This window comes from Diceros bicornis, chromosome 7 (assembly GCF_020826845.1).
Source record: "Diceros bicornis minor isolate mBicDic1 chromosome 7, mDicBic1.mat.cur, whole genome shotgun sequence".
NCBI classification, from domain to species: domain Eukaryota; kingdom Metazoa; phylum Chordata; class Mammalia; order Perissodactyla; family Rhinocerotidae; genus Diceros; species Diceros bicornis.
The window spans coordinates 18,804,687-18,829,700 of NC_080746.1; the positions used below are offsets into that span (position 1 = coordinate 18,804,687).

Below are 25,014 nucleotides of genomic sequence, written 5' to 3' on the forward strand. Positions count from 1 at the left end.
GGGCCTTGCGGAGAAGCTCAGGAAGAGCACCCCTAGGTGATTCTGCTGCAGGTGATACGTTGAGAAACTGCCCTGGGGGATAGGTGGATGGGAGTGTGGGGAAGTGGAGGACAAGGAATATTGCCAGGGTTGAGGTGACCAGGTGGCAGGATCCTGAAGAAAGTTTCTGTTCTCTCCAGGGCCATTCATGAGGCCTTAACTCCCACCAAACCCTCCTTCCCTGTGTAGGCAGAGGTATACAGGTATATACTCCCAGACCGTTGCCGATCATGTACCAGTCTGCACTGGGCACCCCTACCCACGCCCACTCCAGAGCTTACCAGCGCTACAGATCAGTTGATTTACTAAAAACCCTCAGCTGCACCCTCGCGATGGGCCGTGACTGTCAAAGGAACAACATGGAACCAATGGGGCTCCTGGTTGGGGTCTGCAAGACAAGCGCCAAGTACAAGCATGGCTCTTGCCACTCTAAGAGCAAAGGGATGGTAGCCTGCTTTTCCTCAAGACAGGAGGTCATCCAGTGAATACTCTAACTGCATATTGGCTGCAGGGGGGCTTCGTGGTATTCTTCACACCTGTGTCCTCCTCTCCACACCCAGGGTGTGGGCTCACCCATCAGGTGGGTCACAGTGAGCACAAATGCTTTCACATCTGCATCCCCAGCCCTGAGCCCTCACCTGGTGCCAGGCCTGCCTTGCCAACTGCTGGAGGATCTTTGCCTTGGAAAACTCGTCATGGCAAAGCCAGAGCTCCCCATCTCCCCCCGCCCCCCTGTCTCCCGTCCATGTGCATATTGCACTTTGCTCATCCTCTGCGTTCCTGTGTGATTAGTCCCTCTAATTCCTTCTTTCTTCACTCCAGCCTGTCATCGAGTCTTGCCAATTCTCCCTTCAAAATGTCTTTTGAATCTATCACTTCCTCTCCACTCCCACTGCCCCTGCACAATATAGTCATTTGATTGGATTATCATTTAAGCCTGTTGTGGACTGAATGTTCATGTCCCCCCCAAATTCATACCTTGAGGCCCTAACTCCTAATGTGATGGTATTAGCAGGTGGGGCCTTTGGGCGGTGATTAGGGTTAGATGAGGTCATGAAGGTGGGTCCCCAGGATGAGATTATAAGAAAAGGAAGAGAGACCAGAGCACTCTCTCTCTCTCTCCTGCCTCCCCTCACTCCCTCTGCCATGGGAGGACAAAGGGAGAAGAGGGCCATTTGCAAGCCTCGAAGAGAACCCTCACCAGGAACTGAATCATCTGGCACCTTGATCTTGGACTTTCCAGCCTCCAGAACCGTGAGAAATAAATGTCTGTTGTTTAAGCCACCCAGTCTATGGTATTTTATTATGGCAGCCCAAGCTGACTAGGACAGCCTCCTACTCAGTTTCTCTGCCCACCCCCCATCCCTTTGTGGAATATTAGTTTCTTTCATGGCACTTATCATTGATTGTAATAATGTAGTTGTTAGTCTATCAGCTTGGTGTTCATCTTCATAACCAGATGCCCCCCTCCATGAAGCCTGCCTCTTTTGTTCACCCCTCTGGACCCAGGGCTGGGCACCATGGCTGGCACACAGTAGGTGCTTAATAATAGGCTTGTTGAAGGAATGAAATGCTGACTACAATAAATGCCTCCAACCAGCCTCCCTGCATCCTGTCTCTCCCTTCTGACTCAAGCCTTACCCTTTGGCTGGGGTTAGCTTTATAAAACACTAATTTCACCCTACCCTGGCTGGGGTTATCTTTATAAAACACTAATTTCACCCTACCCAACCCTTTCTGTCCGAGTCTTTATTGGGTCCCACCACCCTTTTTGACTGTTTCTGGGAGCTAGGTGAAGACAAGATCCAGCTGATACTGAGGAAAGGTGCTGTGGGTCATTAATAAAAAGGCATTTAATTTTAAATTGTGGCTTTGCTGTAAAAGAAACCCCCAAACCCATGAGCACTACAGGAAATGGCTGAGTCATGCCTCCCACTACCTAGTGTCCTCTAGATTGGGGCTTGATAAAATCAGCCCTAACTGCTTGAACCTGCCTTACATGGTTACCAGCGTGCTGTCCCAGGTGGGCACAGCCTGCAGCTCCCCTTTCTCTGCTGTTCCCATGCGGGGCTCAGAGAACTTCTGCCCCGCAGTGCAGTGTGGGCTCTGTGGGTGTGACCGTTCTTAAGGATTGTGTATATTCTGTGATAGTGTGTGTTTTCGGGGTAGGTGGGGCAGGATAGAGATCTTTTGGGGAAGTCAAGGCAGACTCTTTCACTGCAGCTATTTACAAATTTGGGAAAACACAGTTCAATAGAATTTCCTCTTCAGTCAATGTTGGCCCATTTCCTCTCTCTTTTTACCAAGAGGAAGTTCCATTAGCTCATAGAAACGCAGAATCACGCATTCTTCAGCCTGGAAAAGCCCTTGAAGAAGGTTACTCAGTTTAAGAACAAATGGGATCTTCTGTTGGGGACTTTAATCCAAATTCCTGAGAAGCCTGGAAGTGTCCCACCGCCCAGCTGCTTGGAAGAACTCTCTCAATTTCTCCCACAGTCTCAGCTGTGCTGGGCAGTCAGAGTAGCTTAAAAGCAGAGGAGACCGAGCACAAGCTCCCACTCATCCTACAGAAGGAAAGCAGGCACAGCCAGCAGCCGGAGCCCACGGCCTCAGACCACATTCCCTCCTTGGAGCTGCTCCATGTTTCATCTCTTCCAACCAAACTGGCCCTAGTTCCTTGAGGATGATTCCTCTCAGTCTCTGAATCTTTATATTCACCTCTCTATCAGTCTTCACCCAACCCGCCTCGGGGGCTTTTTCCTTGGCGGACAGAAGCCATCTCCAGCACTCATTTCCAGGAGAAAGTGACCAACTCTACACCTCTTACCAATCAGACAAGACTGAGCAGGTCCCAAATGGTGTGAGATTAGTCAAGTTCTCTGAAGATGATAGAATCAACGCTTCCCCAGAACAGGTTATCTTCTGAGTGAAAGGGAGAGAGGCATTGTTGGAGATGACACAGGGGAAAAGAGATGAGGTGCCCCCAGTGACCTCCTCGAGGATATAGGCTGGGATAAAGAGCAAAGTGCACCAGAGACTCACACCACGGGCCCTGGGTTCGCTCCACCTGCTGGGCTGAGCTTGGGGAGAGATTCAAACCCACGTGTGGCTTTTCGTGGAAGGAGCAGGCTGCTTTTAAAAGAGAATGCAGAGGCTTCCACACTTATGAGAAGCACCCCAGGACGCACCTCCAGGTTGAGGGGAGCAGGTGGCGGGGCTCCAGGGAGGTCTGGTTTGCTGTCTTCATAGAAAGGAGGGGCTTACAGGGTTTCCTTTCCAAGCTGTCAGAATTCACACCCAAAACACTGTTATGCTTTCTACCATTTCCTTTTCAGTTTCTGAAAGAACCCCTTTTACTCTTTCATTTACATACATTTTCGTGATCTCTTTCATTACATCATATACTCTTTACATACTTTACATTACATTCATTACGTACTCTTTCATTACATACTCTTACATACATTTTCATTCTTTCATTTTCACGAAAAATGTCCATTTCCCTTTACAACTTTAAAAGCCAACGACAGCTATTTATGCACGGGACACCACATGCATGGCAGGGTGTTAAACTCTTTACACATGATCTCATTTAAACATGCCATGAGAAATTATTATTTGCATTGTATAGATGAGGGAACAAACTTAGAGAGGATAAGTAACCTGCCCAAGGTCACAGACAATAAACGTTAGCATGAGAACTTGTACCTGAGTCTGTCTGATTCGAGCCTGAGTCCTCGTTCCTGTTACCTTAAAGTGACATCACATATCTCATTCATTATCATCCTTAATTATCAACAACTTGGGTCCTCCACCAGCCACTGTGTCATCAGAAATCTGACTGGTTTCACAAAATTCCTGTGGTCCTGACAATTTATTGGAATAAAAAATATACATCGCTCATTTACAGAGCTTGGTGTTCAAGGCACATTCACATCCACTTCCTCAGTGGAACCTCACATCCCTACGAAAGAAACAAGTCAGGTTTTACAGATGAGGAAACTGAGGCCCCTCAGTGTACAGATGAGAAAACAGATAAGGAAAAGTGACTGTCCCAAGGTCACACAGTGCTAGAAACAGTGGAGTCAGAATTAGAACTCCCAGGCTCTTGAAATACCCAGAATTCTTTCACTGTACTCTGCTGCCTCGTCAATAAATAAATGAACAAAATAAATAAATAAACCTTCCAAGGAAACCCCGAGGAGTCCGCCCTCAAGCCTAAGCTTCCAGAGGGAGTTGTCATCAGACTGGCACCTAAGAACTTCTTGGCAGAGTGCAAGGGGTTCTGGCTGGATTTCCTGGGCCAGAATGTCTATTCTCAGAATGCCACAGAGAAGTGCAGGGCCATGTGATGACTCTGAGGGGCATTCCCCAGGCCTGTCACTTCTCCCAGCTTCCAGGCCCATGGACTGTAAACTGGCTTTGAAGACAGATTCCAAACTGACTGTGGGGACCAGGGCCTACAACTGCCCCCTTTCTGGGCCCAGTGTCTGGAAGCTCTCTTAGCATGATGCCATGCTGAGATCTGTTGGTCCTCAGCCTGAGAAAGAAGCTGGCTCTGTGCAGACATGGGTTCCAGACTCTACTTTCTCCCAGCTTAGGGTCAGATAGGGTTGGCAATGTCACCCCAGAGGACAGCTTGGTTAACATTCAGCATGGACGGCCCCTTATTTCACAGATGGAGTAACTGAGGCCCTTTGAGAAGTGGCTGGACCAAGGTCACACACCTGAACGCTGAGACAGCAGGGATCCCAGCCCAGTGCCCTGTCCTGTGGGTCTGTAGCTGGATGTTAGCAGCAAACAAAAGTGCAGGTACCAACCCTGACATTCTGGGGCAGATGAGCTGGCACCCAAGTCCAGAGGCCGTCTCAAGGGCTGAGTCGTGACCAATACAAACAACCATGGTTTCTCTGGTACTGTCAGCAAGATGGTGGGGACAGCAGGGTGGGGATAAGGAGTGGCTTGGCCACTGCAAGTGCCCCAGGGGGATGCCACCTGATTTGCTGGAAAGAAGCAGCTGTCTGCAGATGGACAAAAGACATCCCCAGAGGGACCGGTTCTGAGCCAGAGGCCCCATTCTGCATCTCAGCTCCCCTGTAGCTCTATAACGATGGCTGATTGACTAACTGGCTGATCAGGGCAGACACACCTTAAGATCTTCCATGACAAGCTCCCTGCTTGGGAGGCTGGCCAGTGGGGGAGCTTCTCTCTGTGACCACCCCAGGCTGACGGTCAGCTCTGACCATCCCAGAGGTCAAACTTGGTCTCTGCTCCCTCCTTTTTCCCCTAGAAATGACCCCTGCAGCAAGTTCTGGAGGCCCCCATCATCCCAGCCCTCAGTCCTGCTGGAGGCCCTGATACATAGCCGGCCTAAGGGGAAAGCCTGGGTCTGAGGTGACTTCAGTCTGGCGGCCTCACCACAACTCCAGAAAACACCACAATTCCTCTGAGCAAATAATCCTTTACAAAACAGGAAGAGTCCCAAGGAGGGAGGAGGTCTCTGCCGTGCCCTTCTCAGCTCTGCCAGAGTCTGCAGGGCCCTGTCTGCAGAATAGGCCAATGCCACCCACGTGCGCGGTGCTGGTTTAGCGAGACAGCCTCCTCCTGCCCCTGGCACCCTAGCCAGCCATGCCAGGCCTGGCTAAGGCTGGCATCACTGGGCTTGCAGAAGAGTGCCCAGGCTGGCCTCATGTTTCACTTCTGACCCCTGGGGCCCCTCTTCCTGGTCCAGGGATGGCTAAAATCAAAAGCAGCCCCTTAGCCTGAGTCACTCACTCGAGTGCAGACTGGAGATCAGCGGCAGGGTGACCAGGTCTGAGTCAAACGTGCCCAGGAGACCGCCCGGGGCTGCCACGCAGTCCAGAGGGGCAAGATCATGGGCAAAGCTCCAGTCAGATGTTCCGAGGTCACCACAGCTGGTCAAGCCCAGGAGTGACCATTCCTCAGTTGGTTGGTTCCACTGTCCAGCTGGGGCCCCTGAGGGAGCAAGAGTCATTCCTGGGGAGTCCTGTTTCAAATAGCCCTTGGCCAGTGCTGGCGGAGGCCAGCCCGCCTCAGCATCCAGGCACGTCCTGAATTTGGGGCCAAGGCCATCTGTTGAGGAGGACTCTTCTTCCAGGCAGCCTGCCTTGGCTTCCTTCTCCTCTGTGCATCTGGTCTGCTTCACGTAGCCCTGGAATGCCACCGCAGCTGGGTCTTCTTCCCCAGACACCTCAGGTCCTGGGGAACTGACATGGCCCAAGGCTGAGCCACCCTGTGCCTCCCCAGGCCGCCCCTCCGAGCTTTGGACTAGGCCAATGCCACTGTCATCCTGGCCCTGGCTGTTGTTCCCCTCCTGCTGCTCCCAGTTGGGCCCCGTGCCAGGACTCAGGCTGGGCTCCTGCAAGCAGATCCCGCTGTCCGTGCTGCTACTGCTGCCGCTACTGCAGCTGTTCTCCAGCTCGGGGGGCACCCCCTTTCCCAGAGCCTCCTCGGCCTGGGGGTGGGGAGCAGGGAGGAGGAACTGGGGCTCTTCAGTCTGCAGGGATGGCTTGGCACTGTCAAAGCCACTGTCCGTGCTGCCGTGCAGCTCCGAGTTCCTCAGCTCTGGGGACACCTTGGGGAAGGCCTCCTCGTCGAGGGGATGGATGGTGTCATGGGTCTCTGGGCAGGGAAGCTGGCTGATGAGGCTGAAGGGACTGGGCTTCTCGAAGACCTGGAAAGGAGAGAGCAGAGTGAGGGAGGTGGAGGGTCACCTACAGGAACCCACCCCAGTGAGGCCAGGTGAGGCCACGGGGCCAGGAGGGGAGCTCAAGGAGGTGCTGCTCCAACAGAGGGGACCCCAGAGCCGGATTACACTGCCACTTGTTCTCTTTGTTTCATTTCAGAATCCAGTTTTCCTCCTAATTCTCAGTTTGGCTGAATACCCATATATAAATAGCCAATAAATATATAACTCATATATAAATTCACAAAATAATGCTTATCATCACTACTTGTGTACCATGATCTAATCTAATCTAATCTATTTTATTCTATCTTGTCTTATCCATTTCGTTTTTTTTTGTTTGTTTGTTTTTTTGGGGAGGAAGATTGGCCCTGAGCTAACATCTGTTGCCAATCTTCCTCTTTTTGCTTGAGGAAGATGGTCTTTGAGCTGACATCTGTGCCAGTCTTCCTCTATTTTGTATGTGGGACACCACCACAGCATGGCTTGATGAGCGGTGTGTAGGTCCGCACCCTGGATCTGAACCCGTGAACCCCAGGCTGCTGAACCGGAGAGTGCGAACTTAACCACTATGCCACTGGGCCGGCCCCTCCATTGGGTTTTTTTAAATGCTAGATGTGAGACAAATTAATTTCTCCACTGCCTGAGTTGTGACTCACACAAACAGAGGGTGGCTGCAGTGTGGGGCAGCGGAACAAGCGCAGGACTAGCAGCTGAGGAGGACCTGCTCCCCACTAATTGCCAAGGGTCCCAGGAAAGTCACTTAACACTTGATCCTCTGCCCCAGCCCCATTGCTGTTCTTTCTGCCCCAGAGCACAACAGTGTAGTGCCGTCCCAGGGCCTTTGCACCTGCTACTCCTTCTGGTTGGAATACTCTTCTCTCAGTGCTTTGTATGGCTGTGTCCTCCTTATCATTCAGGTCTCAGCTCAGATGTCATCTCCTCAGAGACCTTCCCAATCGCCCTGGGACTCCAGACTCTCTCTCCACATTAACCTAGTTTACTTCTTCCTAGCAATTAGTTCCTGGAATTATTTTTTTATTTGTTTTTGCCCCCACCCCCCACCCTCACCAACACACACCTATACACACAATCATTTCCCACTCCCAACAGAATACAAGCTCCTTGAGGGTAGTTGCTATCTAGACTTGGTCACCACTCTGATCCCAGAGCTTAAACTGAGCTGACACACAGTAAGCACTCATAAGGTTTGTTGACTGACTTACTGTTGCACATCTGCCCTCATTCCCTTTGTACGTGATGACTCTAATGCAACTCTTATTGGTCGAGTGCCTATTAATATTATATTAATATTACATAGCTTGATGATTAAGGATGTGTATGCCAGAGCCAGATGTCACGAGTTCAAATCCCAGCTCTGCCTCCTATCAGCTGTGTCACCTTGGCCAAATTATTTACCCTCTCTGTCCTTTAGTTCCTCACCCGTAAAATGGAAATAATGACAGTGCCTGCCTTCTTGTGTTGTGGTTAACACACGTAAAGTGCTTAGAACAGTGTCTGGTACATAGACAGCACTCAATAAATACTTGGTGAACTGAATTTTACTCTCTAATGATTCTCTAAGGGAGTATTATTATCTTTATTTCCTAGAGGAGAAGATTGAACATCAGAGAAGTTAAATGACTTGCCCAAAGTCACACAGCAGCAAAGAACAAACCTGGAATTTGTACTCAACTGTCCTGATTTGAAATCCACTTGCCCAATAATATCTACCTTGATATACTCTTGAAAGATCAGATCAAAGCAGCTAACGAATGAGAACAAGCTAATAAATGTGAAAGTGCTCTGTGCACTCTAAGTTATTCATAAACTTAGTAATGACCATGATCATTAGATGAAAGGAAGTGGGCTGTATTCATCTCGAGGAGGAAAAAACTCTCAAGGACAACTCAATTCTGTGACCTAAATGTACAGAAGGAACAAAAAAACAGAGGTTGCTTGTCATCTCCTTTGGCATTTTTGCATCTATGTCTATTTCACTGGTTTGCACTCAAGTTAATAGTTCATACATTGGCCGCCCACCAGGCCATGATCAAGCCCCTTGAGACCAGGGGCCACATTAATCAGCTTCTTCCCACACAACATTTTGCATATCGTAGGTGCTCAGTAACTGTAGCTCAATTGCCACCTCATTTACTCTCTTCCTAGATGCTTTTCCTGATGCCTGACTCTGAATCTCCCATCCAGTGTACCAGGACCACCTGTCCCCCACCCCTCTGCTTTCTAGCTATCCATCCCCGAGGGCAGCCCCCACGGCACTCTCATCTCCACACCACCCCATCCTGGCTCCGGGCCCTGCATACAGAATATGCTCAAAGCACTTGTTCAACAGGTGCAGGTGTGTTTGTGGAACCGAATCTCTCCAGAGCACAGAGCAAAGATAATGAGTTACACACTTCAGCTAGACACAAGGAAGAACTTTATGATCCCCTAAGGCTGTGGGGGGGTCTGTCTCCAGTCTCCTTATCATACCTCTCTACTCAGGGCACTGGAGCTAGGAACACAGTGCTTTTTTGCTTGGACAAAGGGCCTAATTAGGCCAGGCAGTCCTACGCCTCTTCACTCCCCACCTCCCCACTTCCTGGAGTTCTTACTCAAAATAATTTCAGAGGGTCTTTGTCTCTCTCCTTATTTTTCCTAGAGAGTTGTAAAATGAGGATAATAACTGTATCTGCCTCAGAGGTACTTATGCACAGGGGCTGGTCCATAGCCATTTATTAGTACAGTCATGCGCTGTATAACAACGTTTAAGTCAATGACGTATCTGGCAGTGGTCGCATAAGATGAGTACCATGTAGCCTAGATGTGTAGTGGGCTATACCGTCTAGGTCTGTGTAAGTACACTCTACGATGTTCACATAACAACGAAATCATGTAACCACACATTTCTAGAATGTGTTCTCGTTAAGTGACACATGACTGTAAATAGTAACAGAACGACGCATGGGGGTTTGGGACTATTCAGCACACGTTTTATCTGGGCCACTAGAAGGTAACCTTCTCAGCACTGGGCTTAGAGTTCAAGTCCTCCCTCCATCCCCACCGTGCCTGAGGAAGGCACCTCTGGAGAATGTGAGGGCTGAGGGAGTGGACTGTCTGGGAGGGCGCTCCCGGCCTCCCGGAGTCCTGGTGCAGCTGGGAGGGACGGGGCAGTGGGCTCCCTGTGAGACTCACCAGGACGGCGGGCAGCTTTCCCCGGCGCCGCACGTACAGCTGGAGGGCCAGGCAGTAGGCCAGGGCTCCACAGAGCAGCAGGAGGAAGGCGAAGAAGATGCTGAAGTTGGTCACGGTGAAATCTGCAGGCCCAGAGAGATGCGTTTGTGGCTTGGCACCGTGGGACGCGGAGGGGAAATCCCCAGCCATTCCACGGCCACTCGGCGAGTGACCCAGGTGACTCCCCAGGCTACTTCTATGCCACAACTCTAGACGCGTTTGGGTCCTTGGGAATCCCTGCCTGGCCTTCCCACCTCTGCCCTGAAGGGCTCCCTCACTAGACCCACTGACTCTTCTTCCAGCTCTCTGTGCACGACTCGCACTACAGCACACGGAGCAGCGAGGCAGGGTGGTGCAGCCGGTAAGCACAGAGACCTTGGCAGCCAGACCTGGGTTCAAATCCCAGCTCCACCACTTACTAATTGTGAGGCTGTGGACAAATTACTCAGCCTCTCTGAGCCTCAGTTTCCTCATCTATAAAATGGGAAAAATAATATCGCCTCCCACATAAGACAGTTGTGAAGGACACAGCACTTACCATCTACCAAGTCCTTTACTTATGTTATGATCCTTACAACAACTTAGGAGGTAAAGACCATTATCATCCCTATTTTTATAGATCAGGATCCTGAGGCCCAGAGAGGTTAAGTAACTTACCCAAGGTCGTATACCTCTTAGTGGTAAAGCTGGGATTTGAACCCAGACCTGTACACAAAACTGTTTCTTCGATCATTGAGTGAACGCTGCAAAGCTCTTAAGGCTGCTGACACACAGGTGGGGCCTCGCTCTGCTTAAATGTGGGTGAGGCTTAAATGTGCTCGTGAGTGTCCTTCATTAGCTAAAATGTACTGTGCAAATGTCGGTGTCACTCTGGTCATTTCTGGACTCTACCCACACTGGACTGGGCACTCCCAGCGCACTGACTGTCGGCATGATTTATCAGGCACTTGTCTTGAGCTGCTAGTTACAGCTTCCTCTGGGCACACTCTGCCTCCCCAGCCAGCCTGTAAGATCCTCATGGGCAGGACCATGGTCTTCACATCTCTATCCTCTCTCCCTCCTTCCCTTCCCAGCACCTGGCTGGGAGCCCAGGGCCTTATTTGTTGACTTGAGCAGCTGTGGTGAGGAGTAGGCTCAGTTCCTCTTCCTCTGAGGGGGAGGAAGGGTGAGGAGAAGGCCTTTTGTGCCCCCAGCTCCAAGGAAGGACAGCAGAGGAATGTGACAAACAGGAACTACCACAGCTGAATGACAGTGGCTGGGGGGGAGGGGGAGATCCTGGGAAGAGCAGCTGTCCTCAAGTGGAAGCACCTGCAGAATCAGGAGACCTGGCTCTGCCACCAAGCCCTAGCAAACTGCTTATACGCACTGAGCCTCCGTTCCCTCATCTCTAAAATGGGACAACAGGAGCTCTCTCATACGGCTGCGTGAGGATGGACAGCTATGTGGGGGCGTGCCCAGCCAGTGCCTGGCAACAGCAGCACTCAACGCATGCTTTTCAGATTGTGCAAGGCCCTTCCTGCCTCCCTTCCTGCCCAGCAAGAGCCCTGACCGACTCACACTGAGGGGTGACCACGATGCACGCCTCCTCTGACCATATACCCTTGTTCAGTCGGGAGCTGACATATGGTTTCACCCTGACACAGAACTCTCCCACTTTTCCAGTGGCTGAGAAGCTGAAGTTTTCATGTTGTACCTTCTTGTTTAGGAACTGAAATGAAAGCAACAACAGCAATAAACAAAATATCCTGTTTCATGGTACAGAGAAGCTGAGAGCTGGGGCGGGGGGGGGGTGGCATCTAGAGACAATCTAGGCCAACCCGCTTCAGTGTTCTTTTTCTAAGATAACAAACTCTGTACGATGAATGCAGCCCAGGATCTCTGTGATTACCATGACTTATTTTGTATTAAAAGAGAAAACGAAGTGTTTTATAGATGAGGAGACCTTCCCAGAAAGGGCTGGAATCAACTGTGGTAGAAAAGAAAGAGGATGGATTTTGCAGATTCCAGATCTCCCACTTATGGGAGGGTCCTGGGGCAATGGCACAGCCTCTCGGAGCCTCACTTCCCCATCTATAAAATGGAATAAAATATCCATGTGCAACGGGATTGGAAACAATAGTTATAAAAAGTCTTGTGTGGTGCCTGACACCTGGTAGGCAGCGTCTTCCCTGCCACCTGGCAGGAGCACCGGTTTGAGGACTGAGGTCATCTCAACTCCCTCCCCCGCCCCTACGACCTCCCTCTACTCTGCAGCAAAGTTCCCCAGGGGTGCATAAAAGGTGCTTCCAGCCCAGGTGACAGAAGCGCAGGGAGCCGGGGCCTGTGGCCTCAGGGAATCCCATACCGCAGAGTGTCCCTTGCGAACGTCAATCTCATACTCGCGGAAGTGTTGGAAGATACTTTCGTATGTGTCGCCTGCAGGGGCCACCTTGGGCCTGGGGGGCTGGATGGTCCCAAGGATGATGTCCTTGCGCATCTCGAGCTTCACGCTGCCAACTGTCAGAGTCACTGTGTGGGGAGGCAAAACCATGAGGCCTGCAGGCTGGGGACAGCCGGGGTCCCCCACCCATGCCTGGCCTCCAGGGTCAAGCTTTACCCACTCTAAAACTGGGGCCACAGTTTTCCCAACCTGGCAGAACAACTTCCTGGGGAACACATTAAAATTACAGATGCCCCAGGCCCACTCAAGACACAGTGAACCTGAATTTTTGAAGCTAGGCCCTGGAAACATCTATTTCAAACACGTTCCCCAGCTAATGCTTCTGCAGCCAGCTGAGCACGGGCCTGTGGGCAGGCATTTGGGAGCCAATGACCACCTCAACCATCGCTTCTGACTGAATTCTGCAGAGCAGGCTTGCCACACACACAGAGCATGGTCAACCCCAGTCTGCAGAATGGAAGAATTACATCAAGTTTGGGGCCTATCCTTTTCTCTTATGTCTCCAAAAAGAGACTCCCAACTTTTCTTTAGTAGCACCTCCCTGCTTCAAAGCCTCACATCCTGACCCCTGGGAGTTCATCCCTAAAATGGGGAAGACCTGATCCAAATTCTCCCTACTGCTGGCTGCCCTATGCTGAGTGATTATGGATTCGCTTCCTCTCCTGGAACCCTACAAGTACACAGGCCTGGCCCTTGTGACTCAAGTCACCCCAAGACTTCTCTTCTGTAGGATAAACAACTCCAGTTCCCTTTTAAATCTTGAACAACTTGGCTATTTTCATCTAAAGCTTCTCCGAAGTCCTTACTCAGGCTTGTTTGGGCAACTAGGTCCCCCGCCACAAAGCTGGGCTGACATGTTCTCTACAGGAACAAAGAGAAAAGTTCTAGACTAGAGCTTCTGGCTGGAGGGTACCCCAAAAACCATGTTCTAGGCCTGGGCAAGGAAAAGCACCTTCATCCACAGAGAAGCGAGTGTTGGTGATGGTCCAGTTGGAGTGCTGGCTTCCGTCCACTGCCCGGACTCTGGCTCGGTAACCATTGCTGCGGTACAGGTCCAGGGTCACCATGGTGAGATCACAGGACAGCACCAGGGTCTGGTTACAGCTGCGGATGGACTTCCAGGACTCTTCTCCATACCTGGGGAGATATCAGGGTGGGCACTGGCAGAGGAACTTGTGCTCAAGCCCACCTCCTTTAAGAGGGATGGAAGAGGTCAGGGGAGAGAGCTCCCACGAGGGTACAGTCCTCAGGGTATTTCCTCTAGTCTAGGGCATCTAATTGCAAGGGGACCTCCCTTGGTTCTGGGACCCAGTAGCAACTTCTCTGTGGTCTAGAAGACTCTTAGATTGGAATATGAGCAGCTCAAATCCAAACTCCTCCAGGAAGACTTGCTCCTCCCTGCAGCACAGCCTAATTTCTCCCTTTTCCCAATTCCATTTGCAGTCAGTGGGGTTTCCTCGTTCACCAACTACGTTATGGATGCTTTTCCTGTTTTTCCAGTAAGATGGAAAAATCTTGAGGGTAAAGGCAATACCCTGGCTTTCTCACCCCAGAGCTCCCAGCACACTACTCAGCACGTGTGAGATTCAATCAATACTTGTCAACTGATAGATATGTGCCAGGGTCCCTCCTGGTGTCACTTCAGTAACAAGAGAGGTATCTTCTGGTGCCAGAGGAGTGGAAGGGGATGCATTCACCCACTCTCTCACTCACTTCCTTTCCTCACTTTTCCTTACCTCAGGAGCTCCACTTCATAGTAGGTACTCTCAGACTGATTTGGGATGAGTGTCCAGTGGAGAATGTGGTGGAAAAATTCTGCTTCAAACCACACAGATGGAGGGCTGGGCAGTCCTGTCCCCAGGAAGAAGAGTGTCAGTCCCAGAGCTAGCAGGGCCCACCTCCCGGAGATGAAGATGAGGATGGTGATGGTGGCAAGCATCCTAACAGCTCCTGTTTATTGAGTATTGTACTATGAGCTGAGCACTCTGCTAAGTACCTGACGTATATTGTCTCATTTAATTATCGCAACAGCCTACAATTTTACTGGAGAAGAAATGAAGGTTCAGAGAGGTTAAGTGACTTGCCCAAGGCCAATGGGGCTAGTAAGCGGCAGAGTGGAGCTAGTAAGGGGCAGACTGGGGCCTTGAATCCAGATATGTCTGATTCCAGAGCTAGTGCTGTGCCCTGAAATCCCTATCTCGCACTGTCTGTGGTCAGGAGCAGAAGTGGTGGCTGAGAAGAGCCAAGCTGGGTCTGATGCATCCCAGGTGAGAAGGCAGGTGCTGAGGGCTAAGGGATGTCCACAATGAGCTCTCAGATGAGCTAGTCCCTGCCTCTGCCCAGTCCCTGTCCCTGCTCTAGCCCCATCCCAAGGCTTGCCCCCCATCCACCCTGGCCCCATGCCTGGCTCCAGCCCAAGGCCCCCTTCTCTGGAGGTCTTTGGGTACACAGATACCCTGCTTGTTGGCATCTGCCTGTTTCTCTTCACAGGTCTCCTGGGCAACACTCTAGCTGAGCGCTTCCCCCATTCCCCGGCTTCTAGAAGGGCTTTACCTATAGACAGATGCCCAGCATCAGGCCTGGTGAGGACAGACAGAATGAAGCAGCTCTGATTCTAGGTTGGGCTGAGGACATTTCCACAAAGAGCTAGCACCCTTGGCTACAGGTGAGATACTAAATACTGATGCTCATTTTTTTTTTTTCCGGTGAGGAAGATTGGCCCTGAGCTAACATCTATTGCCAATCTTCCTCTTTTTGCTGAGGAAGATTGGCCTTGAGCTAACATCTGTGCCCATCTTCCTCTATTCTGTATGTGAGACGCCGGCACAGCAGGATGAGCAGTGCATAGGTTCGCGCCCTGGATCCGAAACTGTGAACCCCGGGCCACCAAAGCAGAGCATGTGAGCTTAACCACTACGCCACCAGGCCGCCTCCCTGAAGACCATTTTCAATTCCTGTCTCCCTCTCCCTCCCAACACACACCATGCACTACGGGAAACGCCAACTTCAGGAGCCTCAAACCAGCACTTGCCGGTGTGAGTTGGGCAAATTGTTTAACCTCGCTGAACCTGTTCTCGCATTTGTAAGAATGCAATAAATACACCTACTTTAAGAATCTTAGGATCAAGTGCAATGAAGTAGGTCAAGGCCAATACCCACAGTCAGTTCCTCTTCTCTCCTCCTTAATCCCTTAATGTCCCCCCTTCTGACAGCGACTCTCTCAGGCTTCCCCTGTTCTCTGACTTATCATCATCTCTCTAATAATGCTTTTTTTCTCTGACTGTCATTCTCACTTAGAAAGCACATATGTCCCTGCCCCTTGCTTTCCGTCTTATACTGTCTTTGATCCTCAAGTCTGTGTCTCGATTTCAAAACATCAGATAGAAAGTGAAAAATGCAGTGGGTCTTTGTGGTGTTTGGGCTGCACATCCCCAGTCAGCTCTCGGTCATGGGAATGACTGACTGCCTGTTTTACTTCGTATTCTGGCGTCACGTAGAAGTGGTTTCAGTCTCTGCTCTCCCTCCCTCTGCTCTTGGTCCCTCCAACTCCCCGCCCTTTCATTCTCTCTCTCTAGAGTTTACTCTTCTCAGTCACAGAAACTTTCCAGGACAGCTGGCTGGGTTAGGAGACTGCGCTAAGGTGTAGGAGGAGGGAGGAGGAAGGCGGGTGGCAATGGGAGTTCATTGGGGCTACAGAAGGAGCAGAGATGATCAGATGGGGGTGATGGGGCGGGGAGAAGAGCTGGGATGGGGTGAGATGGCACCGGGCAGAAATAGGTTAATTGGAGGGAAGGTAGAGTCAGACAGCGGATCAAAGTCATTCCCCAGGGTGACAAGCCATCCCATTATTTGAACTAGAACAACAAAAAAGCCAGGGCTAACTTTACGACTCGCCCGTGGACGATGAGTGTGTGTGTGTGTGTGTGTGTGTGTGTGTGTGTGTTGTGTGTGTGTGTTGGGGGGGTCATTTAACTTCTCTATCCACACTGCCCCCTCCCCCAATCAATCTCAGCCTCTTCCACTTCCACAACGAGTGAGCCTGAGACCCAAGCTTGCCAGAATAAGGGCGATTCGGGGAGGGGGGGAGATAATGAGCGCCCCTCTCCCCGCAGGCCCAGCCACACGGGGTTCTCCGGGGGACGCAGAACTTCAGCGTGGGGTGACGACGGGTGTGACTCGGGTCTGGCCACCCACACAGCCCAGCGAGCGGGCGCGGAGAGGGCAGGGCAGGGCCGGGCCCCGGAGCCTTACCGTGCGCGCGGGGGCCGAGGCGCAGGCTGAGGAGCGCCGCCAGCGGCACTAGCAGGCGCAGTAGCATCCTGGGCGCGCCGCATCCTCCGGAGCCGGACAGGGAGCCCAAGCCAGGCTGCGCGCCTCTAGCCACGGCTCCGCCAAACTGCGACTGGAAGCTCCGGCCGCCTGCCCCGCCCGCGCCCCGCGAGACTGACGTCAAGGGGGGGCGGGGCCTCGAGACGCCCCGCCCCCGAGGCGAAGAGTCCGGGAGCCGGTGCCGGTCCGGGTACCCGCAGGCGAGGGCGGCCCGCCCCGCCGGTGCGGAGGATGCGGATGCAGGACTGTCAGGGCGGGCGCGGGGCCCCGGCCAACTCTTCCCCTCCCTGCCCCCTGCGCCCCCGGTGCGATCGGGTGAAAGAGATCTGGGTAGCCTGGAGAAGTGCGCGTGTGGGTGTGTCTCTGTGTGTTGGGGCGCAGGTGATGACACCTTGTCCATTTGGGTTTGGAAGGTGGGGTGAGGGTGTCAGAGCTGATTTTACCGGACGAGTAGGTTTGGGATGGAGATGTGGCCACAGCGGCTTGGAGTGGGGAAGGAAACTGTCCCAGGCGCTCAGGGGACCTGTGAGAGGACACTTGTGTGAGTCTTGGTGTTGCCCTAGTACCTCGGTGTAGGGCTCTGAGCTAAACCAGCGGTAAAGTAGGCGGTCCTCTACCAGACAGTATTTTTGGAGGGGTGCCCACGACGTCTTCCCGCCCCTTTTGGTTTCCCTCGCTTGCCTGAAATCTCACGTTTAGAGCTATTTTTACTGCTAGGTAATAGCACTCCTAGAGAACTGGGTAACACATGATCAATTACTTGCATCTCTGTGTCACTTGGCTCATCTGAGACTTCACTCCAGGTGGACAGAAGATATAAAGGCATCTTTGTCTGCTTCACAAACTTTGCTTCACTTTTGTTCGACGTGATACTTGCTTCAGAGTATGTGTGCGTATTGAGAGGTGGGGGTCCCACGCTGTTTCTGCAGGTCTACATTGGGACTAGAAAGACCTCACTTTTTGTTGATGGTCAGTGAAGGTAAGGGATGCTCCAGCTTCGTGGAGAGTGGGCCCACTCTCCCAGGCCCAACAGGACACAAGGTCAATCAGGGCTGCCTGAAGGGAACAGTTCTCGTTACCACACTCTCAGAGCAGCTGGGAGGAAGAATCCCACAGCTTTTAATGTGTGAGGATGTTTTTTGGACTCTCTGTTGCTCAACTGAGAGATTAAGAGTGGCCAATTGCTCAGAAGTACTGAGGCATGACCCAAGGGGTGTGGCTGCTTTCTGAAATGACTTCTTAGTTCCCACTGGCCGGTTTAAGGAGGAGTACACTGTGCTATTTCGTTCTGAACTTGTCTTTACTTTTATTTTTTTGTCAAGTTATAAGAGTTTAAAATTCTTACCTCATTACTGTTTTGAAGAAGTATCAGGATTCTTAATTCATTCATATGACAAACATTTACTGCACACTCATTATCAGCCAGACATTGTACTGAGGCTGAGGATAAAATGGTGATCAAAACAAGATCCCTTCCCCCAACAAATTAACAATTTAGCTAGAGACAGAAAGTGAACGGAGATTTTAATATGCGGTGGTAAGTACCCTGGGAAGCGAAGTACAGGGTAACGTGGAGACACAGGGAACAGGCATTCGACCAGAACTGGGGTAGAGGATAGGGAAGGCTTCCTGGAGGAGGTGACATCTAAACTGGAATTGAGGGATGAGTAGGAGGTAGCTGGGTGAAGAGCAGATAGGGAGGGTGTTCCAGACAGAGGAAAGTATATACTTAGAGATGAGGGAATATGGCATTTTTTTTCCCCCCAAAGCCCCAGTAGATAGTTGTATGTCATCGTTGCACATCCTTCTAGTTGCTGTATGTGGAACGCGGCCTTAGCCTGGCCGGAGAAGCTGTGGGTCGGTGCGCGCCCGGGATCTGAACACGGGCCGCCAGTAGCGGAGCGCGCACTTAACAGCTAAGCCACGGGGCCGGCCCTGGAATATGGCATTTTTTAAGAACTCTGTGAAGTGGGTAAAGTAGCGTTCCTGTTTTAAGATGAGAAAACCCCTATGGCTGACATACGTTAACGTTTTGGTGAGGGCAGAGTCAACATTTGAATGTAGGCTATTCCAATGTATTCTGTTGCCTCATAGAAAATACCCAGAACAGGAGGTATATCAGACACGTAATTACCATATCTTTTTTTTTCTTTTTAAGAAATTCATATGTTTGTTTTGGTTTGTATTCAGTTATTTATGCTCAGTGTTCCCGAAAAGTCCACCCTAAAGTTCTGTGATTTCTGATATTCGTACCAGTATCAGGACAGATAATAGAAAGTAATTATAATAGTATCTTTCCATTATTGAGATCTTACTATGTATTAGGCACTATGCTAAATAATTGTAGCAGAGACTGGCTAAATGCTTAACAATCCCATTTCCTCTTCCTGGGCGCGCAGGACAGCTATATTTCCTAGCTTCCTTTGCAATTAGGTGGAATATGTGACTGGGTTTTAACCAATGTAAAGTTGAATTGATGGGTGCCACCTCATGGCCTAGCCTCTAATTCTGTCTTGCCATCTGTCATCCAGGTGGAGGGGGCCCAGTGGAGGACTCCAAGGGGATGGAAGGAGTTAGGTCCCTGAATCACCTCTTGGAGGGGAGCTATGCAGGAAAGACCCCCCAATCTACATCAGCCTCACTTGAGTGAGGAGTGAGCTCTTGTTGTATGCAGCCACTGAGGTTTTGGAGTTTTTGTTACAGTAGCTAGTGTTAACTACCCTGATTAATGCACAAACGTTGTCTCATTTAATCCTTATTACTGCCCGTGAGATTAGCATTATTATCAGTGTTTGGTGGATGGGGAAGTGAGGTCAGAGACTACATCACTTTCTACGTCACTTAGCCAGCAGTGGCAGAGCTAAGGTTACAGTCCAGGTCTGTTTGACTCCAGAGCTCCTGCTTCACCACTATATAAACAATACTCTCCCCAGTCTTGGGAGAGTTCTTGGAAAAGACAAAAGACTAGTGAGTTGAGAAAGAGAGTAAGAGAGAGTGAGAGTGGGGGAGGAGGAACAGCTCAGGGCTGAGTGTTGTGCGTAGAGGGAATGTGGTGAACCCCAGGGAACTGTGGACAGAGCTGGGTAGATATCTTTCCCCCATGGCCACACTGGGAAATTTTTAGGGCAAATTTTGAGCCTTGGACGGCTCCACTGTCTCATTTTCGCTTTACTTTATCTTGGTCTTCAGGATGATGCTTCTAAATGCGCATCACTGGGGGGTAGTATGGGCATCTGAGAGGGTAGGAAGTCCATGCTTGAGTGTGGTAACAGTGACAACTTGCAGTTTCTGTCCCGGGACTAGGAATTAGGGAAGTTCCAGGCCTTGTGACTAGTGTCAGAGCTATACATAACAAGGAGAGAAACCTAGACGGAACTGACCCCGAGAAAGGGACAGAGAGAAGGAAGCTGCCTGGGGACAGTCATTAGGTCAAGGAGAATCACAGATGTAAGGTGAAGGGGCTGCCAAGGGCCAGCCCCAGCCCCGGGAGGAGCCTTCTGGCTGTTGTCTACAGGACCTAATTGATGTCCACATCCATTCACTGTCTGCCTGACTCCCCCCTGGATGAATAGAAAAGACCTCAGAAGGGACAGAACCCCCTTCTAAATGTCCCTCTCTACTCTGTTTAGATGGTGACTCAGGTTTGAATGGGGAGTCATTTGAATTTTAGCTGGGGGGGTGATAGGCATCCCTGAAAGGTTTTGGGCAGGAGAGGGACATGACGGATTTGCATTTTAAATAGAAGAGGAAACCCAGAACATGGAGGTGACTAGCCAGGGTGACTTGCTTCTTAGTGGCAGAATCAAAACCCTGGTCTCCTGATTGAGGTTCACTTCTCTTTGCCTGACATGCCACAGCAGCTGAGCCTGTAGAACTCTGAGGACTGTGTGAGGGTGTTGTGCCCCTCAGCCTAGAGGAAAGGGGAAGAAATATTGCTCTCCTAGGTGAGGGACCTCCCCGGCTGATTCCCTTTGAATCAGTAGAGCTGGGACTAAGAGGCTTCTCTTGCCTGCAATCTGCCCAGGACCTCATTCTCAGTGAGTGCCCAGTGTTCAGAATCCTGCAGGCAGGAGCCCGGGGGTCTGGGACACAAGGGACCTAGTTCTAGCCCCAGCTTGGCCACTGCCAGCTGTGTGCCCTTGGACCAGTCCCTGTACCTCTGTTAGCCATTGACAAGATTGGAATAATTGAAACCTTCCTGGGCTGTTGTAAGGCCAGATGCACAAGTGTTCTGACAACTGAAAAAGGCTACCCAAATGAGAGGGGATGTGGTTAGTAGAAATATTCAGCAGAAAGGCCTCATACTGACTAGAGGGATCCAGCCCCCACTCCCAGTGTCTGTGTTCACTTGGCCTCTCTGCAGGCTGTGTGTTGTGCTAAGCCCCGCCCCACCCCAGGATGACTGGGCTGTTTGAATGTACTTGGGATCCCTCTCTGCCTCCAAAGTGATTTTCAAGGAAATCATCTTGTCAGGAAGAATGAGGACCTAGCCCATTGCCATTGCTTTGTGAACTCAGGATGCAGGAGGTTAAGAATAGAACATTAACAAAAATATCCCTTGTCATTTCAAGAAGCAGCTGTGTCTTCCTTCTGTTGTCCAGAGGACTTTGATGTCTCCAGTTTTTAGGGGTGACATTTTCTTTTAATTCTAAATTTAGCAGTCTGAGCCCCCATTCCACAAAAGCAGGAAGTCCATCTGCTCTTGGCTTCCCACTGCACATAACTTGTGGGGTTCTCCAGGGAAGCCTCACATATGCAGAGCTGTCCTGGTGGTCTCGTAGGTCACCTCTTAGTTTCATGATGGTGGCCTCTGGGCTGAAGCTGCTTGCTTGAAGCATGGACACAGGCCCATCACAGGGCCCGTAACATTTTAAAATGCTGGTAGAGGCTTGCAAATAACAAAAGTACCAAAGAGATAGTTGATAACTACTTCAAAAAGTAGCTACTCGGAGCTTCCACCAGTTCAGTCCCATCTGAAAACCTTCCTTAAGCTTCTGGCAGTCTTTGTGGCAGGCAGAGATCAGCTAACTTCCCACCTTTGGAAATCTCTGAACCTCTCTGAACACCTTTCTTGCCCCCAGAGAGAGGACAGACCTTCCTTCCCTTGCCCAAAGCCACTTTTTTTTGATTTAAGATGACTCACAGCAGGAATATCAACATCCTTTAAGGGAAATTCCTAGCCCCACCTTGAAGGTATAGTCTGGCTCCAATGGCCCACATAGGGCTAAGTTGCTGGTATATTTCCTTAAGTCTACCTTAGCCTTAGATCACAGCACAGGTGGGACAGCAGCTAGGTGGCCCAGACAGGGGCACGTCAGGCCCAATCCTGGGCCTTGCCACAGTCGTTCCTCCTTGGAGGGGAAGAGACTGGGTACGCCTGCTCCCCCTGCCGTTATCTGGGCTCCTGGTCTTTTGTGAGCAATACGGGGACAAAGAACCGATTTTCAGTGGGATGGGACTGCCTAAACTGAGACTTGGGGAAAACCGTTTCTCTAACTTCTCAGGGCTGTGGTTCTGCAAAGGAGATACTCAGTTGACACCACCAAACAAAGTCTGTAACACCTCAGTCTGAGGCCCCTGCCTGGGACCCAGCACTGAATGTCCAGGTTTTGGGCACACACTTACTTTATATTGACATGACTAAGAACGTTCACCAGGACAGAGGGAGGATCCCACCTAAAGATGCATCCTAATTACTACTCTGTGATGGAGAAATTGCTTGAAACCTCTTGAATTACAATTTTTAGCTTCAAGAATTTAGAGTTGTACGTTCCACCCTATGTCTGGTAGCAGCAAGAGTGCTGGTTGGGAAGACCCAAGACTGGGGGTCAAACCCCAGGTCATCAGTTGTCTTCTGTGACTTTGGGCAAGTCATAAATTTCCCAGGTTTCAGATTTCTTAGCTGTAAAATGAGGATGATACCTCTTCTTCCAACCTATTGGGGTTGTTAAGAGGATTTATATAAACAAATATTTGTTAAGTACCCTTCACTAGGCACTGTGGGATACAAAAATTAGTCAGAGACTGGCCTTATCAGGTGCATGTACTGTCAGGGGATAGTATGTAAACTGTTCTGTAAACTCTAAGGTGTAACACACGTGTGGTATTAGTATTATTGTCATTTTTCTTATGGATTGAGTTTCTTCTCTGTTTGCTGCCAGGCCTAGCATATCTTGACCAGCTAGCAACTCGAAGCCTATTTTCCCTGTCCCTCATGGCTCCAGAAGATCTCGATGTCCCCAGGGAATCCTGGAATCCCTGCGTGGAAGTCAATTATCTGTCCCCCTGCTTCTGTTCCAGAACTTTCCCTAGGATGTATTAGAAATATGGCCTTTCCTCTTTCACAGAATTAATGGCAAGTACGAGAAATAATAACCGGAGGTCAGCTGGGATGTTGAACAGTGAGTGTGCACATGCACTCGGCAGATGGGTGTGTGGGAGGGGGGCATGGAAGAGGGAAGCTCTACAGTCCTAGGGCAGAGTTGAAGTTCTTATAATTTATAAGAAAACGAAAGTCAGAGAGGAACAGCTCGTATAGATAACGGCAAGTTCACACCTTACCCTCAGATTCATTCCGTGGCCATCTGACCTTTTAGGACATAAGAACAAGTCAGTCAATGTTCTCACCTTCTTCCCAACTCTTTTTCACAAACCAACGTTTGGGTGACTGAGGCGGGGAGATCCTGCTGGTCTCTCCAGTAGCCAGTAGCCAGCCTCCTTCCTGCCTTCACTAACATGCCCTTCTCTCCTGCCCCAGCGGCTCTCCTCAAGAAAGGAACCCAAGTAGAACATTCTCAGGACCCGGGAGAGAAAACTTAGTATTTCTTCTGCAGCTTTTTAGAATTCTTGTGTATGGTGAGCTCATGTTTATACTTCTTAAAACTTTGATTTGGCACATAATTTTTTTTTCTTTTTTTGAGGAAGATTGGCCCTGAGCTAACATCCAATGCCAGTCCTCCTCTTTTTGCTGAGGAAGAGTGGCCCTGGGCTAACATCTGTGACTATCTTCCTCTACTTTATATGGGACGCCGCCACAGCATGGCTTGACAGCAGCGCGTCAGTGCGCGCCTGGGATCTGAACCTGTGAACCCTGGGCCGCCGCGGCGGAGCGCGTGCACTCAACCGCTATGCCACAAGGCCGGCCCCGGCAAATAAATTTTTAACACAAAAGTTCTTGATTAAGTGATAAATATTCAGAAATATCTACAATTTTTATCAACACTTTGATGCACAGTATAAAGTTCCCAATAAGTGACTCGTGTATAATGTTACAAGTTGTAGAAATTCTAAGCCTAATTGCAGAAAGCTGGAGTAAACCAATGCTCTGAGGTTCATGAAATTCTTATAAGTGGTCACTACTTGTGTCCACATTTATAAGTTAACAGAAGGGTTTCCGTGTGAGTGCTGGATGCTTGCGCATCCTTTGGTCCCCGGAGATGACCCCTGTCCAACCACATAATGAGGTACTACTTCTGGCTCCTGGTCCAGTAGCCTCTTTCTATTACACCGTGTCCTTGAGCTCGGGACTCTATTCTTCTCCTTCTCCATTTAATTTTCCTCCCCATGCCCACTCTGGTCACCACATATTAAAGCGTTAAGTCAGTAACTCAGCTCCTCTGAGGTCCCACTGTGATGACAAAGTCCATAATTGCCACATTTCCTCATGACCCCTCTCGCTCTTGGGTCAACAGCACAAATCTGCTAACGTTCGTTGAGTACTTGCTGTGTGTCAGCCACCGTGCTAGGCACCAGGGGATAAAAATGGAGAAGAAACTGTGTTTGCCTTGGGGGATGTTTAGTTTGAAAGAGCAGGGGAAAGGAAGTTTATTATTGTATTGGGTAATGTGCTATTATTACTTCATCTGACCCTATATGAGGTGTTCTTTTCCCATTTTACAGAGGAGGAAACTGAGTCCCAGAGAGGTTCTCTGATTTTCCCAAGGTGACTCAGCAAATGGGCCAGTCCAGGTCTGTCTGACTCTACTACACCATGTTCCTCCTCCTCTCCGCCCCTGCCCACACCAGCCACAGACAAGAAAAGCAGATGGGACAGTCCCAGCTGTAGGGGTTGGGGCCTGCTGGCAGGTGTTAGGGTACAGCTGTGTCCCCCTGTGAGAGACCCAGAACCCAAGGCAGCCAGCGTGGGATCTCTGATTATCCCACAGTGCCAGGCCTCTTAAGTCACATGGGTATGAAAATGACTAGAAACTGTAAAAAAATGCCCTGACGAGGTTTGTGTTTGCCACTGAGACCTGCAGAAGAGGTG

At 50.4% G+C, this 25,014-nt stretch overlaps 1 protein-coding gene across 3 annotated transcripts; it reads right to left on the reverse strand.

Moving 5' to 3' along the window:
- Positions 1–3,898: 3,898 nt before the first annotated feature.
- Positions 3,899–16,805, reverse strand: IL10RA (interleukin 10 receptor subunit alpha). 3 transcript variants are annotated; one of them, XM_058545128.1, is made up of 7 exons: positions 16,671–16,805; positions 14,156–14,270; positions 13,372–13,556; positions 12,324–12,487; positions 11,537–11,687; positions 9,941–10,062; positions 3,899–6,733 (listed from the first exon to the last, which is right to left on the reverse strand). In XM_058545128.1, the coding sequence occupies exons 1-7, from the start codon at positions 16,735–16,737 to the stop codon at positions 5,807–5,809; spliced, it is 1,731 nt and encodes a 576-aa protein (XP_058401111.1). In that variant the 5' UTR covers positions 16,738–16,805; the 3' UTR covers positions 3,899–5,806. The 3 variants fall into 3 exon arrangements, with proteins under 3 accessions (XP_058401111.1, XP_058401112.1, XP_058401113.1); XM_058545129.1 differs by lacking the exon at positions 14,156–14,270; XM_058545130.1 differs by lacking the exons at positions 11,537–11,687; positions 12,324–12,487.
- Between the last annotated feature and the right edge of the window lie 8,209 nt (positions 16,806–25,014).